At 38.5% G+C, this 22065-nt stretch overlaps 2 protein-coding genes across 5 annotated transcripts; one reads left to right on the top strand and one right to left on the bottom strand.

Moving 5' to 3' along the window:
- Positions 1 to 8869: 8869 nt before the first annotated feature.
- On the bottom strand, positions 8870 to 18383 carry LOC131331193 (phosphatidate phosphatase PAH1-like). 4 transcript variants are annotated; one of them, XM_058365071.1, is made up of 12 exons: positions 18259 to 18383; positions 15577 to 18143; positions 14580 to 14887; positions 14411 to 14484; positions 12975 to 13059; positions 12602 to 12688; positions 12433 to 12505; positions 12024 to 12067; positions 11810 to 11938; positions 11617 to 11718; positions 10977 to 11112; positions 8870 to 9364 (listed from the first exon to the last, which is right to left on the bottom strand). In XM_058365071.1, the coding sequence occupies exons 2-11, from the start codon at positions 17699 to 17701 to the stop codon at positions 11056 to 11058; spliced, it is 3084 nt and encodes a 1027-aa protein (XP_058221054.1). In that variant the 5' UTR covers positions 17702 to 18143; positions 18259 to 18383; the 3' UTR covers positions 8870 to 9364; positions 10977 to 11055. The 4 variants fall into 4 exon arrangements, with proteins under 4 accessions (XP_058221054.1, XP_058221055.1, XP_058221053.1 ...); XM_058365072.1 differs by having other exon boundaries at positions 9482 to 11112; positions 15577 to 18339; XM_058365070.1 differs by having other exon boundaries at positions 15577 to 18339.
- LOC131328308 (uncharacterized) lies at positions 9560 to 10595 on the top strand. The gene is made up of 3 exons (XM_058361268.1): positions 9560 to 9907; positions 10029 to 10441; positions 10550 to 10595. The coding sequence occupies exons 1-3, from the start codon at positions 9560 to 9562 to the stop codon at positions 10593 to 10595; spliced, it is 807 nt and encodes a 268-aa protein (XP_058217251.1).
- Positions 18384 to 22065: the final 3682 nt, after the last annotated feature.

Genomic DNA, 22065 nt, shown 5'->3' with positions numbered 1-22065 from the left:
ACGGATTTCTACATAAAATCCCTCCGTACATCATATTCAAGTTCCCAATCAACCACTACATCACCAAGCATCCACAAACCACCTTCCAATTAGCCCCGAGTCCTCTGCTGCCGCCGTCGTCTTTTTCATTTTACCGAAATCGTCCGCAAACTAGTTTTCGCTCTTTCGGCCGGATTTAAGGTAGAATAATTGCTTCCCTATTTTCTCCTAAGTATTGAATAATTTCTATATGATGAATTTGAAAAGTTATAATGGGGTTTATCATACCCGCGAATCAAACCAAAAGTACTTTGTTTCCTAAAAATTGAAAATCGAAGGCTACTATAGCATGCACGTTTTTCTTTTAAAGTGAGATATTATGAAATTGCAGTTTGCCCCCTAAATATACTTTAGTTCTCAATTTGAACCTAAACTATATGGTTGATTTATTTTTAGTAGAATAAGCGCATGCTATAATTAATTAATTTACTTGTTCAACGAACCTTAAGGGCATCGGTCCAATCATAAAATATTATGTGTTTACTTGCTCGCACAATATTATTTGATATGTACTTTTTATCTCATTGAAATGTATTGCTTCGCTTTCTCCGATGATAATGTGGAATAATACCCCAAGCGTAGGGCTTAACACGTCGGTTGAAGCATAATAAACCGGAAATCCGGGATCGTACCCAAGGGAATAATTATATGGCTTGGTCGGATTTGTAGATGCAAGTAAGGGCTTTCGGCTTTTAGACAGCCAACTTTGTTTTACTTTAAACGGTGGAAATAAAAGGCTAAATTAAAAACGAATTAACTAGAGAAAAGATAGGCTAGGTCTAGGAATTATTAACACTCAAGACTCGAGCTAAATCACACTCTTCACCCAATTACACAATTTAAGATACTTGATTAAAGTTCTCAAATCAGAAGATAAAATGATTTGAGAACCAAGCTAGCTCTAGAATTCATTTGGCAAATACCTCTAGCGACAGACCTCTAAGCATCATGTGTGGTGGGTAGGCGATGCTCCCACCTACACATGATCAAAGAGGTTAACACCTCGGTAATTTGACAAACAAACCCGAACCCCACATCAATTCTCAATTCAAAGATTAAAGCTTTATTGGGTGCAAAATGTAATTTTCGCCCGAGCCATGAGGTGCTAATCACCCCATGACCTAACCCTTGAAACTACTCACTCATATCTAGAGAGAAAAGAGCAAGCAAAAATCTACTTAACATAATTGAAATAACAAGACTAGAAGAAAATTAGAGATTAAGATAGATCAGGAGAAAATAAACAACTTTAATTAAGGCAACAATAACAAAAAGTAACAACTAATGGCAGAAATTGAAATATTCAAAACTGAAAAATGAAGAACTCTCAAGAACAATCACAAATCTAGATCTAGATCTAAAATTATATAAGCAAATCTAAATCTACTTGTTTGTACAAAACAATGAAATAAGCTTTTATACTTCTAAGGTCCGCGCCTGGAATATTCCCTAGATGCTCTGAAAATTCGCCCTTAAGCCCTTCGGCATCGATGGCAACGGCCTTAGAGTGCTCTACTATTGGGCTCGGCATCGATGTAAAGTATTGGAGTCCATCGATGCCGAGATGGCTAAGGGGCTGGACCACTAAGGGGCTCGGCATCGATGTAACAAATGGCATCCCATCGATGCCGAGCTCAATAGCTCAGAATTCTGCCTTGGCTGCCTTCCTCTTGCTCAAGCAAATCCGCTTCTGCTCGGGCAATGACAGGTTCTGCTCGGGCAAATCCGTTTCTGCTCGGGCAATGACAGGTTCTGCTCGGGCAAATCATCTTCTGCCTTGGCCATCCAGCTTCTGCTCGGGCAATGACATGCCTTACGCCTCGAAAACTCCCATGTTTGGCAATCCACCTATAAAACAGAAATGGAACACTCTACACGCAAACAACGTTAACAATAACTAATTAGACATTAAATTAAACTAAAACTAGACACTAGCGCACCCTACATTACATTCTCGGGTGCTTATCATGCATTATGTTATGAATTGATCTGTTATTGATTGTATCATGTTGTTTTTGTTGGAATGAGCTTGGGTTCATGGGTGGTTTCGAGTTGTGAATACGTAGACGTGGTTAAGTAAATAATAAAATGGTAAAGTTGATTGAGGATGTTGGGTGTTGGTAAAGGACCCTGGTACGGTAAAGTACCTTAGTTGAGTTAGGGAACGGTAAAAGACCCCGAGTACGGTAAAGTACTCAGAGTGTGTGGAGGACGGTAAAGGACTCCGGGTACAGTATTTCGGATACGGTACAGTACCCAGTGTGTGTGTAGAGGACGGTAAAGGACTCCGGGTACAGTATTTGGGATACGGTAAAGGATCCTAAATACGGTACAATACCCAGTGTGTGTGTGGAGGACGATAAAAGACTCCAGGTACAGTATTTTGGGAAACGGTAAAGGATCCTTGAATACGGTATAGTACACATTGTGTAGATTATGGGTATGGTAAAGTACCCAGTATGTAGAGTTGGGAGACGGTAAAGGATCCTGACAATGGGATATTGCGACCTCTAATGCTGAGTTGTCATGGTGAGCTGTTCCTTTATTATGGTTGTAAGCGAATTCAGACTGAATACATAATTTAGCAGTATTCGCGTAGAACCCTGGTGCAGGACAAATAAAGGGAGAGTTATTCCATGGGATGGTCAAAGTTGGTGGATATGGGAGGAAAGGACTTTGTGGAGAGGATCCTTAGATTTCATGTAAGATAATGGATAGTAAAGGAAATGGCGATGTGTTATTATTTTGTACCTCCTGTGAATTGATATATTGTTGATATGCTAAATGTATAGTAAGTGGTTCGTAGGATTGGGATTATTCTACTGGGTGAATTATCACTCACGGATACGTTTGTATCTTGGTAAATCGTTTGCTTCGGCGATCAATTTGCCAGAGGGTGCAGGGTTCAATGGTGGAGCTGTTTGACACAGGAGGAATACCAAGAGCGAAGACCAAGTATGCTTGAGATCTGAATCAAGACTAGAGTTGCTCTGAAAATATTTAAATAAAATGTTAGATTCTTTTTTTTGTATTTTTTTTAATGTACATTTTGTATAACGACAAATAAGGGTCTAGTAGTTTATAAAATTCAGTGTATTTTAGGGTTAATACTTCCGAAATTCCTTGAAAAATTGGGGCATTACATTGGCAGTCTAGTAAGTATACAAAAACATTGTTCCATCAAAAAATTTACCTTCAATTTTTACAATAAGAAATTGGTCTACTGTTAAAAAATGAAACACGTATGTTCACTCTTGTGGGATAATATAGAGTAGGGTTGTCCACGGTTGGGGTTTTGTTTGAACGGCAAAAAAATCTTGAAATTGTTATAGGACTAATAGGAGTTAGGAAACAGCATTATGTTGAAACGGACAAATTTGCCCAATCCCTATGATTGGCAAGAAACCAATCAAAGGACACCCATATGGGACAAAGCCCACTTTAAGACGCCGAAGCCCAACACTCTATGGGTTAAAAACCCGAATCATACATAATCAGCACAGAAAAAGTAAGAGACCTAAAAGCCCAAATAAAAAAAATTCAACTCAATACATGGGCCAAGCCCAGTCCAAAAGAACTGAGCCCAGCCCAAGACACCACTTCCTAACCTAGCCCCACTACAGAAAAAAGCCTCCGCCGCCTGTCGCCGACAACCGAAGCTCAGGCGTCCGCCACCACCAGCACAACCTTACCAAACCACAAAACCATAACCACCAGATTCCACAAGCAGAGATCTACGCCGCTGTTCAGCCTACATAGACAAAACCCCGTGGAATCTGCCAAGAAGCCTCCACGGTCGGGTTTTGTTGGGTTCGTGTCAGGTTGGACCCGACCCGACTTTAGTCGAATTTTTGAAATGTGCCCCTGAGACCAACCAAACCACTGATCAGGTTGGAGTTGTCGGGTTCGGTTGGGTTATCGATTTTGGAAAAAAAAAAAAACTACATGCAGAAATCAGGAGAGAGATCGAGTAACCCATATCCAAGAACACGTCACTTTCCATTTCAAAACATAAATACATACAAATCCTAATGATAAGAATATCAAACTTCAGAAGCTAGTTGAACAAGTGCACTCCAAGAACGGCATCGTCATCGTCGATCAAGGAAGAAGAAGACCAGAATGGCTGATATACACGTTTTAGAGTATATTAGAGCATCTCTAGCCTTGACTCAATTTTTTATCCAAATCTGGATTAAAATTTGGGTAAAAATTCATTTTGGGTCAAGCTCACTCCAATAGCAAAATGATCTCTTACCCAAGTATATTGAGTTTTTTATACTGTCAAGAGTATTTTTCTCCATTTTGGTTTCCCTCGTTTTTTTCACCAACATCCCCTCCTATTTTATTTCCCTCTCATTTTTCACTTTTTTGCAAATAAATTCCCCTCTCAATTTTGTCTTATCCAAGACAAACCCTTACCAGATTTATATTGGAGAGATCATTTCCCTCCTGATTCCATCTCCCTCAAACAAATGATACCAGATATACGAGGATTCTGAATGCGACCTATTTAAAGAGATATGGGAATGTGGAAGAGCGGGTAATAAAAGATTTTCTTCATTGAATGGAGTTTGTTCAGATGAAAATAAAGGAGCTTGAACGGTTGGTTGAATGGAGTTTGTTCAAACACGGACGAAAGGCTTTATTACCGGAGAAAGAGCCGTTGGAAAGTAGAAAAGAGTTGTTGGAAAATGGGGAGAAAAATGGGCGGAGACTTTCTTTGTCCCAGATTTGAGCAAAGAAATGGATAAAACAAAAAATGGGAAAGGATTTGGATCATGATTGGAGATGAATTTTTAAGGGTTTTGCCCAAATTTTAAATTTGGATCTTAAAATGGGCCAAGATTGGAGATGTTCTTACATCCCTTAAATTAGTATTTTGTTAGACCTGTTTTATATTCTAATAATCTTTTTTTTTAGTAGTTAATTTTATGTTTGCATGTGTCAAAATAAGGTTGCTTAATAAATAGAAATCTGGAGAGAAAGAATAAGTTATAAACTTGGAGCAATTAAGGATAAGTGTTGGTGTAGTTCAAGTGGGAAAATTACATTGGCTAAGGACACAAGGTCCTAGGTTTCAAACTTGGTGAATCTATTCTACAAGTCACATTTTTGGTGAAATAAAAAGAAGCGCAAAGAGCCGAATAATTTTTCTTAAAATGCACCACCATGATGAGCATTGGATAAATTTTTCTTTCTACTTCCTACTTACAGCTGCTGCTATACCTGCTACTCCATGTCGGCCCTGTCTTTGTCTAGTTCGGCATCTTTATGGATTTCGGTATCCATATATATATATATATATATATATATATATATATATATATATGTATTTTGTATGTGCATGTGTTTTTTATATTTTCTTGAATCTATTTCTCTTGACAGTGAAGGTGGTCTTGAAAACCTAAACATCCTATCTATGGCAAATTTGAAGAAACATCCAATTAGATTGTTTAGACCCAATTTTCATGATTGATTTGAAGAAATATTTCATGATAATACATGTGTTAGAAAAATGGATCGATTCGGATCGGATCCAACCCATATGGGTCGTCCACATGGGTTATGTAATTGAGTTGGTTAGAAGGATAAGACAGGACTCCTAATCTCTATCTGTTAGGAGAGTTCAAAGATAATAGATCACCTATATCTATTAGTTTTGAGACTTATGGCATCATTAAGGGGTTTCAGTGCCTCTACATTATGGATTTAGGAAGTCAAGGTAACTATTGCCTTGTTCACTTCACTACTCTACTAAAAAAAAAATTTCAACTCAATCATTACTCTCATTTCTCTCTCTAAGTTTTCAATCATCACTCTCATTTCTCACTCTCTCTCTCTCCACTTTTTACCTCTCGTCAATTATTACTCTCAATTCTCTCTCCACTCATTATCCAAAAACACTGATCACAAACCAAATAAAGCATATTCTCAGCAATTGGACTCATTCTTGAATCTGCCGACCGAATATCTTGCTAGGCCTTATCATGTCGGTTGGGTGAATCAAGGATCAAGAATACCTATAACTAAGTGTTGTTTGGTGGAGTATTCAATTGGGAGCCAGTATTGGAACAAGATTTGGTGTAACGTCTTGACAAGGGAATCATATGATGTCTTGTTGGGCCGTCCATGGCGGTGGGACAGAGACGTTAATTATCAAGGAAGAATGTTTATGAATTGAAGATGAACGGCAAATCCGTCAAGTTTTTCCCCAAAGTGGAGAAGATGAAGAAGAAGAAACTGTTATTCATTGCGGAAGAAGTTGTTCCATCCAAAAAAGAAGGAAGAAGCACCTCTCCTGTGCCGTCGCCAAGAAGACGCAAAAACTCGAGGACAATTTTATTTTTATTTTTGAAGAAAGGGAGAATGATGCAGGAGCGTATTAATACTTATGTGAAATAACATAATATTATTATTATGTTGAAGTGTCTTTCTAGCTTCTAGTCAAAGAGTCTAGTTGTTTTTGTATTTTTTTTATCAGTCTTTCTATCATTTTTTGCAAGTCTAGTTGTCTTTTATTTTCTCTAGGAGTCTTCCTAGTAGCTTGGAGTCAAAGTCTTGTTTAGCATTTGTTTAGAGTCTTGAAAATGTAATTGCTTTTATTCCTATTCTTGGAGGGATGTTCCAAGATATCTATTTAAGGCTTTAGCCATGAATGAATGGGGAGAGTTGAGTTGATTGGTAAATTATTTGCAAGTGCGAACTGCTAAAACCCTATAATAGGAAAGTGCATCCTAAAACCCTATGAAAGTGCCTAAAACCCTAGGGTATCCTATGAAAGTGCAACAAGATTGAAAAACACGAAAAAGACATATTTTGTGATAGTCAAACAAGTCCATTGTCTCATTTAAGACAATATAAATGAAAAAAGATATTTTTTGCGTTAGCCAAACAAGGTCATTGTCTCATTAAAGGCAATTTTGTCTTTTCACGGACTCTAGACTCTAAAATAATTTTATTAATGGACTCTACATATCACATAAACTTAGATTGGACTAAAACTCCTATAAGGTTGTTTCATTTAAACTTTAGACTAATATGCTGATAAAAAACATAGTAATATCTTACAGAACTAGTGGGTGGATTCTTCTGAAAGTAGTGATGATGAAATTTTTCCTCGTTTTTTATTGCATTTCGTTAACGAAATTTAATTGTTAATCAGCTTATGAAAAACGCGTTAAGACCGCTTTAATTTTATTCTTATTCTAAAGAAGTGTTCAATTTCATCCACGTTTACTAGAAAATGTTATCCAAATAAAACAAAATCCACTTTAATTTGATTCGTACTCCAAAGAAACCAATAATTATTTCGACCAACTTGATTTTTCTTTCCCGAACCAAACTATAAAATCTCCTTTGCTGTGGTTTGGAAAATCCACAATTATCACTACATGGCATTCACGAGCTATTATGCCACTCGCAGCGTCTCGACCGATGGGAAGCGCGAAATGACCATCGACGAGTTCAAAAAGTGGTTGAAGAAATTCGACATCAACGGAGACGGTCGAATAAGCGAAGAAGATCTCCGGGAGGCCGTTCGTGCTTCGGGAGGGTGGTTCCCCGGGCGAAAGAGCAAAGTTGGCATCCGATTGGCAGACGCCAACGGAAACGGGTTTATTGAGGAGAGTGAGATCAGGAACCTTGCGGAATTTGCACAAAAACACTTGGGTGTTAAAATTGTAGCATACTAGGTAGATCTCTCATGTGTTTTTTAGCTTTGTAATAGGAGTGTTTGGCAACTTGGAATAATGTTATCCTTTGAATAATTGCTTTACTCTCAAATGTTGCCTGTGTTCTGCCTTCCATTCGGAACTCTCTAATTCACGGCTTTGAAGGGGGAAAACAACAATTGGGACTAGCTCAGTTGATTAGGACTTTTGCATCTCAGTAAGAAGTCACGAGTCCGAATCTTCCAACCTGCGTATGAGTGTTTTTTCCTCTGTATTTGTTGGGGTATTTGACCCTTTATTGGGGCTCATAGTTGAGTTGGGCTTATAGTGATTGTGGTCCCTTTGATGGGCTTATTTTTCTATTGGTTCAGTTGTTGGGCTTGGTTACCTCATGGACTCTCACACAATAGATTTAGTGTCCCGTGATTTGTACTTTGTATACTTCATAGATGATGTAATGATCTCTTCCACCGATCGGGGGAAGAAAACTTTAATTTATCTAGCAGTGCTAGAAAAATTAGCCCTCAAAGAAATTTATAAACATGCCCCAAAAAAACCTATGAAATTTAACTCCTATGGTGGGTTTGGTAGCCAAGCTTGGAGCTTAGGGGTTTGATCCTCCTGTCATGTTAGAAATTTCCTAGGCGCAAAATGCACAAAACACCTCTTATGGGGAAGTCCATATCAGGGCTTTGCTTCCGTTTTAATTGAACCCCATAAGCAAGCACACGATAAAATTGATCCCAAAAAATTAGTCTACGGTAAGCTGGTCGGATACCATGAATTATCAAAAGAAACTTTGACATTCTTTCCTTGATGGTGGGTTTGCTTCAACAAGGAGAGTAAGATCAAAAACCTTCTGAAATTTGCATATTGGTGTTCAAATTGTGGCAAACTTGGTCGATCTCTCGTGAAGCCAATGCATACGGAGCTTTGCCCAGACTTTAGTCGAACCCTCCGCTAAATGTCAATTGAATTGGTCCCTTAGAGATTACTCGAAATGCATGTAAATTAGCCCAAATACCCTTCGTTATTTTGAAAAAACACCCTGGTAAATTTCAAGTGTTTTCACTACATTTCATGAGTTTTCGTTTCCTTTCAGCTTGGGTGTGGGAAAGACACGCACATGAATGAATGTTCTATATACGAAAGTTGCATTTCCATTACAGACTATGGTTGTATATCTATTGACGAATGATGAGAAACAGGTTAATAAATTCAATCATACAAACTAAGGCATGCCTATGCTATATACTAAAACTTCCATGAAAATCCTTAAATGAGAGTGCAGCAGAATTCATGGGATTTCATGAGCACACTATACAAGTTAATGGGTTGGGCAGATTCTGGAGCAGGATTCAGGCCTCATGTTATTCTGTGCAATAAACTACGGAGTACTTTTTCGATGCCAATAGTCAGCGAGCACGAAGAAGCAGAATACGGGAAATTTGGCTTCCTCTCCCTCCCTCTTCGAACACGTTGCCAATATCAGCATAGAAAAGCAAAACACAAGTCACAAGCAGTGATCTGTCGTCTCATCATCTGAAAATCACCAGCGTTTATATACTTGAGGGGAAATTCTGCTCTGCCCTTTGTTGATTTGCTTGGGCAAGTTATGCTCTTGTATCTGTGAGTGAGCTTGTTGATCGAGACTGAAAATGAAAGCCAAAGGAACACATGAATACTCATATTCTGAAACTTTAAATCATACAAGTTATAAGTGTGCATGATAGAAAGTAAAGAAGTATATTGAGTTTTCGTTTCCTTACTACTACATGTGTAATGGTTGATCTTTAAACCTCCTTGCCTCTTGATTGTGAATTCGGTCGTCAGTGTCGGACTCTATAATGGATTTGGGACCACATTCTCCAAAGGTCCCGGTTATGCAGTTGCGAAGTTTGAGGCAGCCCTTGATCAAATACATTATTGGTAATGGATTACATACTTTCTTGTGGCCTGATAATTGGCATCCCCTTGGTCCCCTCTATGATAAATTTGGTGAGAGTGTTGTCTACACTCTTGGAAGATCACTGTCTTCAAAGGTTTCAACAATTATCCAAAATGAGGATTGGAAGTGGCCTCATCAAAGGAATAGGGTCACTCAATCCATCATGGCCCATACTCCCTCAGATTTTAAGCCAGACTGTGGTAAGGAAGATTCTGTAGTGTGGCTTCCCCATCCACAAGGGTTTTCTGTGAAATCTGCCTGGGAAAGCAATTAGAAGTAGAAGACCTGTCCAACAGTGGTCTAAAGTGATTTGGTTTAGTAAAAATATTCCTCGTTGGTCCTTTATTTTGTGGTTGGCTGTTCAACAGAAGTTGAACACTAGGGATAGACTTCTTTCTTGGGGCATGGTTGTGGATGGCGGTTGTACTTTCTGTAATATTGGCCAAGAATCTCATCACCACCTTTTCTTCCAGTGCCCATTGTCCGTTTCTGTGTGGAGTGAAGTTTGGAGGAGGTCATCAATTGATCATATCCCTCCTTCATTGACTAATATAGTAGCCTGGTTTGTCCAGAATGTCAAGGGGACTGGTTTTAAAAGTAGCGTGTTGAAAACTGTGTTAGCTGCTACTGTTTATACTTTATGGATGGAACGGAACCAAAGGATTTTTCAACAGAAGGCCTTATCTAGGGACCAGCTTGTCCTTCGTACAGTTTCTTGTATTAGAGAAGCTCTGAGTCTGAAGAGGGATGTTATACAGTCCCAAGTGAACAGAGATCTGAGGTCATCTTGGGGTCTTTCAGCTAGGATTTTTTCTTCTCCCTAGCTCTTATATTGTAGGAACTGGATGTATAGCTTTTCCTTTTTTGATTCTTTTTTCTGTTGGCTTAGGTTTTTGGCTGTTAAGCATAGGTTTTGGGCTGCTAAAGTTGTATAGCTGTGCTTTGGTTTACGGGGAAATGCCCCCAAGATCTTGTAAGGTGTTTTGAGCTTCTATAAACGTCAGTACTTATCAACAAAAAAAAAAGGAAAGAAAGCGAGAAGAGGGAAGTAGCAATAACTGGCTTTATTAGGTATTTCAGTTTCTAAATAGGCACCCTTTTAAGTCCAAAATCTGAGTCACCAGTTTCCTAAATAGACACTCTTGAGTTTTCCAATAATTTCATGGCTAGAATACTGGTATAGTTTAGAATTATGTAACCCTAAAGTTTTTATTTCCATGCAATAGCTTCAATTTAACAAAATGGATTCAAATTTTAATCGTGTCAAACTAGAGAGCACAAGGCTGGTTTATTAAATCCTATGATAATGAAGATACCTGACGAATTTCTGGCGAGCTGGCCGAGATCCTCCTGCCTCCAATTCTGAAGGGTTAATCACTAATTCTTGAGAGAGCTTCAAAAATCAAAAGTAGGAGGAGGTAATTTCCAGAAATTCCATGAATTAAAATCCTCCTGGAATCAAAGCGGGAAAACAGGAGGAAAATTGAGTCAGTTCACGAAAGAAAGAAGAGAAACTGAGAATACAGAGATGAAATCTCTACCCAAATGCATGGTAAAATAGAGAAACTAAAATGGGAAAATTAGAAAGGATAAAGCATGACCAAAATAGCAGTACCCACACCATATTTGGAGTAAGACAACCGGAGAACAAAATAAATACGTCAAATAGTGAGTGAAAGAATAGTGTTTCCATCTTTGAAAGGATATCACTATAGCTCATATGCCATGCTCACAGAGTGAAGGTAGAAGGGGCAAAAGAGGGAAATTTGTGATTCTTGGATATAACCTGGTACATATCTAATGACAGCTTCACTTGATATAATGCGCAGAACCAACCTCAACATTATCCTCAAACTTATAAAACGGGCCCCACATATTATGATTTCAGTACTTACTAAAACCCACAAATTAAATCACGCAATGATAATTATCCATAACTTAGGGCGGAAAATAAACCTGCTGCTCAGATGAGGATACGGGTGGAAACATTTCTTGAACAAGAGTTTGGAGCTTAGTATAGGACTTTGAGTCAACCCGGCGGTTCACCACAACCTCCCCCTGCAAACACAAAGCCATGACAATAGTTTTAAAGCTTTTTCAGATACACTGATGACCCCAACAATGAGTGATGGAGACTTTCTGCAATTACCTTGGGATTAATGATGAAGATTTTTCCCTTGGGAATTCCAACCTTAAGGTAGCTAAATTCATCAGTGTCTCTATTTCCAAAACCAGCATAGAATGGGTTGCGATCAGAAGGAAACAATGCCTTGATATCCTGGAAAATAGGTAAACCAAAAAGTCAAGATTCAAGTCTTCTGTGCATGTTAAGGTACACATGTAGTAGAGGGTCAGGAACCAACCTCCAAGCAACCAATTTTGAACTCGTGAGGAGCTCTTCTAATAACTGCAAAGTTAGGCAGATTGTCTCTAAGTGCAATAAATATAGAGAAAGCAATTCACCAGATTGTATACAATCCGTTCTGTTCCCCTTAAATGTGAATCAAGCAAATAACATTTGTCCGTTTCCCATCTTGGTTATTGTACAAATGTCACTTTGGGCTATGCATGCACGAGCAGTCGACCGGGGGTGGGGGGGGTTGCTCATCAGTGCCACTTGTGAAGGTGGGACATAATGAGAGGTCTTAATCGGGAGCATATCAGTGGAATTCACAGAAGGAAAATGTTATGCATTCGTACAATACAACTATAGCACCATAATTTTTACTATCATGCAATTCATGGATGAGTTTCAAGAATCAAGATAAGTACCTTCTCGATACAAAGAGGGAAAGAGACCATCGGGGGAAATAACCACAGGTCCATCAGGTAAAGCCTTTCCATCCTGTGAAGGAGATACATAAATTATATCAGCATCAAACACTTTCTTGACTTAGATTTCTCAGCAGTTAACCCAGAGAAACGCCTCTCCACTAATTACCTGCTTAAGGTTAAATAGAAATCGTCTAGTGTTATAGGCCTGTGAGATAGCTCGAGCACTTAGAAAAAGTAATTGATACCCATTTTCCTGCAATGTGTAAGAACAGAATGGGCTTATGAAATCTTCACAATCTTGCCAATGGTGTATGTACTATGTAATAGTTAATTGCATATAAGAACTATTCATTGATTATTTTCTTAAAAACGAAGCTGCAAATGAAAATATACACTAATATATGAGAGAAACGAAACATAAACAGGAAGAAGCAACTAGAGCGGGAAAAAAAATTACATTATCAGTCATTACCTTATACTGCAGAAGATAGCATACAGAAATACAAGTAAATGAACTTTATAGAGGAGATGCAAGAAACCTTAATAGCAGAATATAGATGTGCAACACCAGTCTGTGACCAATCCATTCCAACCATAGGCATGAACTGTCCTAGAACGTCCGATCTGTAATAGGGAGCAAAAAACCAAAGAAAAAGAATTCAGTCAAGCCCGAAAGGAAACCTCAGTCTCTCCAAATAACAATGTTTCAAAGAAATAAGCAATAACTTGATTATAGAGATTCAAAAGGAAAATTTTGAATGAACAACGAATAACTGCTTACATGTCGAAAGGACACCACACACTTACACAGCCAGGAGACACGCTCCTCACAAACAAGGCAAAACAAAACATACCTATCCCACAGAATAGCCACTAACAAGCTCGAAAGGCTTAGCCCAATTGAGCCAAAGAAATAAACTTCATATCCCGAGAAGAATAGTAACACATAAACAGCACAACCAAGGACACAAAAGCAAAGACATTTGTTTAGCATAGGTGCCCTTGCTCCAGGAGCTTGATGTTGCGAAAATATTCTTGAGCTTTTTTATGTTTTCTATTCTGGGAGTAGGTATGGCTTCAACCATGAAGCCTTTATTGTTCTATTTGAGTTACGACTTACTTCATTTTCCTCTATGTAAATACACAAGGATAGCACCTTAAAGTAATTTGCAAGGTTAGTCCAGCTTTGTCCTTCACCTCCATTCTTGTCTAGTTTTTAGGGTCCATTGGCACCCACTGGCTTTGCAGAATACAGGCATGCCATCGTTGGGAGACCAAAGCCTTAGGTTCATCGCATGTTTGGGGATTCCATGCCACATTAACCATGAGTTCATAAGGTTCTCCATGCCCTACTTAAGCTTGAAGAATTTTTGGACCATGATGTTTTATTAAGTTTTAAACCAGAATGTCAAATAAGGGATTATGTATGACCCATAATCAAACTAGCTACATAGCTCAAGCCATCATCTCATACAATTAACCACTATTCGTTCAGGAGAAATAAGTCTTAGACAAAAGCATACCATGATGTTATCTATACAGAAAAATTAGTCTCCTCCCAAAGAAATAACGCCCACCCTCAAGATTTTCCACAAGAGCATTTTTACTTTAAAATTTCTCATACAAGCCCTCTTTATGATTTACCACTCCCTCTTTTATTACTACAATAAATTAAGCATTCGTCTCGCCTCCATTTGGGCCTTAAGAACCAAGAACCAAAACAAAACAATCCTCCAACACACTTAAAGAAGGGCAGGGCTTGTAATGCCTTATTAATAATTCTTAAACAAAATGGAAATTACGCACAAACACAAACAGGACATAGTGACAGACACAAAAACGAAAGACACATTCTCCTTGATAGGTTGCAAGAACTAAAACGGCACAAATCACAATTTTATTCATAGCAAACTGCAAATAAATGGTAGCAGTAATGAGCCCTTATTCCAGGATAAAATATTAAGAGCAAACGTACTTGGTAATTGTCCCATCAACATCCGAGATGACTACACAAGTGTCCCATTTCCACAAGTATATTCTAGCATCAACCTGTTGTCAACAACGTCAAGTGAGAGAGAGAGAGAGAGAGAGAGAGAGAGAGAGAGAGAGAGAGAGAGAGTGAGTTCAAAAATCTAACGAATAACCTGTTGTGGACCCAGCATCGAAGTTGAGAATGTAAAGTTCACAATATTCTTCCCTTCCTTCAGATTCAAGGATGCCAGCTGCTCAGGAGTTGGAGTCAATACCCTCACTTTCTTACTCTTCACTTTGGGTTTAAGACAATCTTTTTCCCCAACCATGCCAGTAGAGCTCTCCAAAGCATTTTCAGCATTGGAAATTCCGGTTGAATTTTGAGCTGGCTGGATGGCTTCCATGCTTCTTGATTTTTTGAACCTAAAAGGCCAAACTCTCCAACTTCCGTTGGTAGCATCAATGCCCTCAGTCTGATTGCCTGCAAAGTTTACAGTTTACACAACTTGGTCAAGAGATATCAGTGTATCACGCCTTTGGTTTAACTATGTGTTCCTAGCAAATGAATTCATCCCTAGCACAACAGGTCCAGCCCCATTCCAATAAAGAAATAGCCACGAATTATGGATACTAGACTATAACTATTTTTGTTATGGCAGAACCAAAAAGTTTATACGTATTCAATCTTTCAGCTTCAATTGCCTAGGAAGTGGATCTCTGCATATAGTATTGACCATTTAACTAATCTAAAGAATAAACTATCAATTACTTATGATTTTCCATAGTACAAAGCTTATAAAAGTTTTCCTTTTGGTCCGTGCTTAAATGAGTGTATGACCCCTGGAGGGAATGAACTCTTTCTATCTTCAGTTCTAGCCAGCTAGGTACATATATATATATATATATATATATATATATATATATGGGAATACATCAACCATTCATTAAAGATGAAATGAAGTTGTTTCTCAAAAAGGAAACAAAATCGACTCTACGTAATCCGTATCAGAAAATCAACTTATGCCTAACATGAATACCAAAGGACATATTCAAGATTCCATATACTCCAAAATCTTAGTGGAAAGTTCCATTGCAATTCAGTGTCCAAACAGGTCACAAATTACGTAAGCTTCAGTAAAAAAATTGCATATAAGCAAGTAGTTTTCTCACCAACTGCAGGGTTGGCAGGTCCACTTTTGAGCTCCTCTGAAGTTTGAGCATCCTCCACTGTTGGTTGCGCCTGTTTATCTGCATCTGATTTTACAGGGCTTGAAAAGTCTTCCCCAAGTGGTGTCAACTTTGATGATTCTGGATTTGCATCTAGAGAATGTACTAAAGGATGATGAAAACCATCTACAACCATATCATTGCTCTGAGACCACATATTGGGTAAAGATTCAGCCATCCTCCTAAATTCCTCACCAGCAGGTTTGCTACGTGGAATATTAATGCAACTTGAGACTACTAGAGTCTTTTCTCTGAAATCTTCAACATCATTTAGTGCATTCTGTTGAATACACTTGTCTGAAGATAAATGTGACTTGTCATCAGGCTTAAGTGCCTCGATAACCGCTTCACTGTATTCTGATGCATCTGGAGAAAGATTTCCATACTCCAATTGATTTGAAGGACTTGACTCCGTGCACTTGCTCTCCCCTTGATTGAAATCATCAATATCGCCAAAAAGGAGTTGTTCTTCATCAGAGACTTTAGATAGAGAAACAACAAGTGGCTCTATCGAAAAATTATCACCCGTAAATTCCAGAGAATCGGCAACAGGATTTTCCCTTGATTTTTCTCCATCCTGTACTTGAGAAATTGAGTTGTCAAAACCAGAGATCGTGTAAACGCTGCACGACTCACCTTCTTTCTCTGAATTTATTTCTTCAACAATTACCATATGAGCATACGTTTCGGCCGCATTACTATTTCCAGATGACTTTGAACAAGTCCCCTCACTGCCACGAATCTGTGCATCATTAAAGAGGTTCCGACAGTTCCCATCTAGGAAAATTTCAGGATGATCCAGATGTTCTTTTGCTACCAATAAACTAGTGTCTTGTCCACATTGAACCTCAGATATCATCTCAGCTATCTCATGAAGCATTTTGGCATGAACACAGGCTTCCACACCCTCACAAGAAATACACAAAGTTTCATGGGTTTTTCCGCCAGAATCACCAGCTTCTACCATTTCACTGTATGAAAATGCTTCAAGTGTAGCTGCTTCACTCTCCTCCTTGAAAACCTGTTCTTCATCCAGCTTAATGTTAGGACCCACATTGAGCTCAGCAGAATCTGGATTACGACTGGTGGCCTCAGAGATGAAACCCTTAGAATTTTCATCATGATCTGAATCCGCCGAATGTAACTTGTAAACCTCCCTTACTGTTCGTGAATCCAAATCATAATTTTCTTGCAAACCACTTTCACCTGAACTGGATGTTCCAAGAATTTGCTTACTGCTTAAACATAACATTTCGACACCATCATCAGAACTATCCGGTTTTGGTAAGCCATCCCAAGAACTATTAGCCGTCCCATTGTCATGAATCCCGGTTTCTTCTTTTGACATAGGTGAGTTCAAACTACTTACCTTGTTATCGTTCAGAGGTGAGTCCACCACCTCATCTTTTTCACGCCCCAATCTCTCTGGAACAGATTGCGAAGTAATCATTTTCTTGTATCTACTTGATGCGAGATTAGTGGACCACTTCAATTCTAAGAGGTCAGCTGCAATCTCAGCACGCTTTAACGAATCCGCTCCCACAACACCGGATCCGTCCCCTTCCTCTCTAGTTGATTTCCTTCCAAAAACAAGACCCAGAATCCTAGACCTCCGGGAATTCGTCCTCGTCAATGTCTTCCCATTGGTTATATCAATCTGAGTAACCAAATTAGACCCATCTGCATCAAAAGTTTTCGATTTCATAGGCCTCTTATCACCACCTGATTGCCCATCCGTGTCCTCACCAGAAGACGAAGGAGAAAACCCTGAATCACCTCCTCCTTCTTCAACATCCACCTCCTTGAGAAAATAGGCTTCCCCTTTACTATCCAAATACATATGAAAATCCGCTTGGACTCCATCGACACTTATGCTCACTACTTTCTCTTTCGCTTTCAAAACCCCTTGGAATTTCCCAAACCTAACATACCAGGGGGACGATTTGAAGCTCCCGTCTTGTTGTTCCACCACAATTATATCTACTGCGCCCCCAAACGGATGAAAGGGGCCGGAGACGGTGTAAACCCCCTTCGAGATATAGCTCCCCAGCCTCCCAACCGTGTACATCCTCAAAGAAATCAAAATTCTCCAACCACCCAGAACCCAAAATCTCAAAGTAACATCTTTTTTCCAATCATCAAGCGAAAACCAAAACCCATTACCCAAATTAGACCAAATTCGTATTCCAAAATAATCACAAAAAATCAAGAAAAGATCACAATTCAAGAACCCTAATCGATTACCCTCCACAATATGACGACAATTACACGGGGATGAGAAAGAGGGAATGAATACGGAGATAAATCAAGACCAGACACAGGAATCCACGAGCAAATCGATCAAATTTCCTCACCCAGAAGATATAAGAGGTTAAAAAGCATGATTTAGGAGCGACCCACATGAAATTGAGTGTGGGATATGGAAGAATCATTAGTTGGGTTTGAAAAGCATATTCGCTTTTAGAATATTCGAATGTGCCGAAACACACACAAACACAATCATTGAAACACTGAGGAAAAAGACCCAGTCTTATTACATCATGGAATAATGTGCAAATACTATAATGTTTGAATCAAGATGGGGGTGGGGGGGTGAAGGGGGGGTGGGGGGAAAGAAGAACTGACCTGAAGAGAAGAAAGCCAGTTTCGGAGAGTAACGGCCAACAGAGGCGCTGAGGAGAGAGAGACAGATATGATTTATAGAGTGAGAAACATAGGATAGAAAGATCTGGTCTGGTGTTTGTTTTCTTGGAAAAGTCGATAGAAAAAGGAACTGATTTTCGCGCTCCAAGATTTACTGCAGGCGCTCCATCTTTTTGTTTTTATACTGTGATGTTGCTGACAACATCAGTGTATATTTTGTTTTTACACTGTGATATTGATGCTGATAATACCACAGTGTAAAAACAAAAAGATGGAACGCCTGCAGTAAATCTTGGAGCGCGAATATCAATTCCCTAAAAAAAAGATTGCATTATGATGGGTTGTGATGTGTCAGATGTGGAATTCATTGAGTTTAGGTGCCCAAGATTTTTATTGTGATGATGACAGGGGAGAGAAAAGTCTGTCCCATTCTTTTTCTAACGATAATTTTGGAGAAATTATTATTACTAGCATTCAAATTCGACTATTGGCATCGATCAAATGGGTAATCCATAGTGTCTTTGCTACACCATTTGAATGTTGGGGGTGTTAAAAGAGAATTGGGATTAGGCATTTGTGATAGATTTAGGCTACGTTCCAGAAATTTTTTTAAAAAATAAACAGTTTATTTCACATTTTTAAATTTAAAAATAATGTAATTAAATAATAATTTTTCAATCTTTTTGCATCGTATAAAAGATGTCGATGAGATCTTTTCAAATAAGATCCATATTATATATTTTTAGATTTTAATAAGCCCATAATTTTTGAGTTTGAAATTGTCTTCTTAAAAAATAAAGACTTAAAACCCGTTCTGGAATGGGGCCTAAGGCCATTAGCCCTTTTTCTTGAGGAAGAGTCCAAAGAATTAAATTGGGATTTTTTTTTATTAACACATTCAATTCATTTCATAACAAAGCCCGAAGGAAATACAGATTTCATCAAAAAATACAAGAATGAGCCAACACTACCCAAACTTCGACATAGGTACTCTCTGCAGAAGCAAGACCGGCGAAATCACCAGATGAAAGTCAATCTAGGTTTAGATAGTAGAGAATTCCAAACGGACCGAACCCCAGCTCAAACCCGAGAAGCACATATGAAACCTGAACGGCAATAGCCGTTCACCGGAGCAGGAGTCATTCACCGTAAACAGAGCCGTTTACCGTAGAAGACCCGTTCATCGAAAACAGCAGTTGGACAAACCTCAACCTACCAACAACCACAAACAACCCCAACTTTGGGCGATCCTCAATAGGCACCGGATTATTCGTCCACCTCCTCTTTCACACCAAATTTGGTGCAACCAAACCGGACTGATTTGGAGGAAACCCAAATCAACCGATGGAAAGCCAACGAAAAAACAAACAGAAAACCAAAAACCCCAAACGCTCCAAACCCCATTATTCAGACCCAAAACCCCCGGACAGCGCCAGCACCAGCCGCCTATCAACGATGTTTCCTTGCCGAACTAGATCAAAGGATAGACGGGGGAGGCCAAGCCTCACAGTACGCCATCCTGACTGAGGGCGAGACGAAGCCAAACCGGAACAGAGGGAGAGAGGGGAGAGAACCGAGAGAGAGGGTAAAGGGAGGGGAGGAGAAGGAGGGGGGAAAGAGGGAGGGGGAGCGGAGGCAGGGCCTCCCTCGAGAAAACCTAGCCGCCTGTGATTAAATTGGGATGTTGAGTCCAAAGAATTAAATTGGGATGTGTGGTATCACCATGGAGAGGGGAGTTGAATGCCTCTTGTCTTTCCTAACCATGGAGAGGGGAGTTGAATGCCACTGCCTCTTGTCTTTCCTATCTACTAAAGAGTGACATCAAATAAGGTGCTGCAAGGGACATCACTGCCTATTCCATAAATATACTTTCAATTTGAGATATGGAAATGGTAACATACATGCATACATGCATAGATATACATTACATTTATACACTATTAGGCTATATAATTAATCTAGTCACAATAATAGTTAAGTCACACTAGCAAGATTTGATTTGGTTATATGCCATTAACATACTTAACATAATTGCATTATTATATACTAACATATGCAAACACTAGACAAATTATTAACATGATTAACTAAGTGGATTCAAGTTTACAATTCGACAAATAAAATGTAGTATCTATTTTATGACCTCAAATTTAGGAATGTTACACATAAGCCAAAGTTGATACCAAAAAATAACCAAGACCTCTTTAGATTAAATAAGACATGAACTTTGACTTTGCTAAATCATCCATGCATGCTAAAGTAATAGATTTGAATCAAACAGATTTAATCCAATCATATGGTTTTGACATTGTGCCAAAACGATACTAAGTCGGTGTAGTAATATTTTTATATTTTTCACTTTTTAATTCTGTAACAAGCCACGCCAACGAATGGACTTGCTCTAATGACGATATATAATCAAATATTCGAAGCCCAATCCATGCTAAAGCCAGCTTTGAGCAGTAGTTAAGTAAGTTGAGATCATGCCCAACCATGTTAATTGAGTCCATGATTTTTCACTAGGCCAACTGGAATTCCATGTCTGATTAATTAGCCAATAATTCAACATTTTAATAATGTGGCTCAAATAATGGGTTATAGAACCTAAACGGAGTGCATATTGTGATAATATGCCATGTGTACAAGAGTGAAGCAAAACATATGATTAATTACCTTTTCTTACGTAAAGGGTGAAAATATCTGGAAGTAATGGGGTATGGGAGATAGTTATTGATGGATCCCCTACTCTCTCTCTCTTCCCAATTTAATACTACTATATTAAGGGCCCGTTCAGACAAATAAGCCACAATGGCTTATTTTTTGTCTTTATTCAAATTTTTTTGTATCACTTGGCTTATTGTATTTTTTTGGGGATTATTACATATCCTCGCAACAAGAGGAATCTAAAAAGTAAAATTTTTTGACCAAAATTTAATTTTTTTTGAATAAAAACGAAAAAATCCATAGAGCTAGCTCAAGGAGAACATGCATGTACCAAGTAGTAGAAGTTAAGTATTCTCTTCCTTTAAACATAACTCCAGCTTAGTAAACCGGAAAAAAAATCCAATTTTCAATATGAGATGTATAAAATATCAGGGAGTTAGGTCTGGTACTGGTCAAAACATGGGTGTTTGCTCCCTTCTAAAGGCTTATGAGGTTTGAAACCGGCAAGTGCTATTCAGGGCTTTTATGGAGTTTTCTTAGGGCTGCCCCACTAGGAGATGATGAAATTATATCTAAGAATTAGCTGAGGTGCGCGTAGCTCAGAAATCTATATTATGAAAACAAACTTTGAGATGTATAAAATTAAAGAGAACAAATGAAACCAAAAGAGGACCACAATGACCCAAACTTAGTCACAAGTCTCAGTTAATTTTGGTAAGTGAGATCATAAATTTGGTGATTTGTCTCAGGCAAACCAGAGCCCTAATTGGTTCAAGCCGCCTATGTCTAGTGGTCTCAGGACCACGCTATAATTGCCCGGATGAGACGAATGCACAAGGCGGCTGGTTTTTAATTTTATCAACTAGTAGATTGTGTTTAGAAATTGATTTTGACGGTCTATTTTTAGCTATTGGCACTCTTTTTTTGGTCTTTTTCTTATTTGAAAACAATACCCTTTAAAGTTTTTTTTTTTAATCCGAATACCCTTTAAGGTGGATGAACACTAACAAAATAAAGGGTAATTTGATAATCTCACGTAGGATAAAAACAAAAAGTGGAGTGCCAAAGGCTAAAAAAGTGCCAAAATCAATTTCTACTACCTAACTAGTAATTTTTCTTTTCTGA

Source organism: Rhododendron vialii, chromosome 6a (genome assembly GCF_030253575.1).
Source record: "Rhododendron vialii isolate Sample 1 chromosome 6a, ASM3025357v1".
Classification (NCBI taxonomy): domain Eukaryota; kingdom Viridiplantae; phylum Streptophyta; class Magnoliopsida; order Ericales; family Ericaceae; genus Rhododendron; species Rhododendron vialii.
Note: the sequence above shows the minus strand (reverse complement) of the source record. Positions and strands in the feature narration are given on the sequence as shown.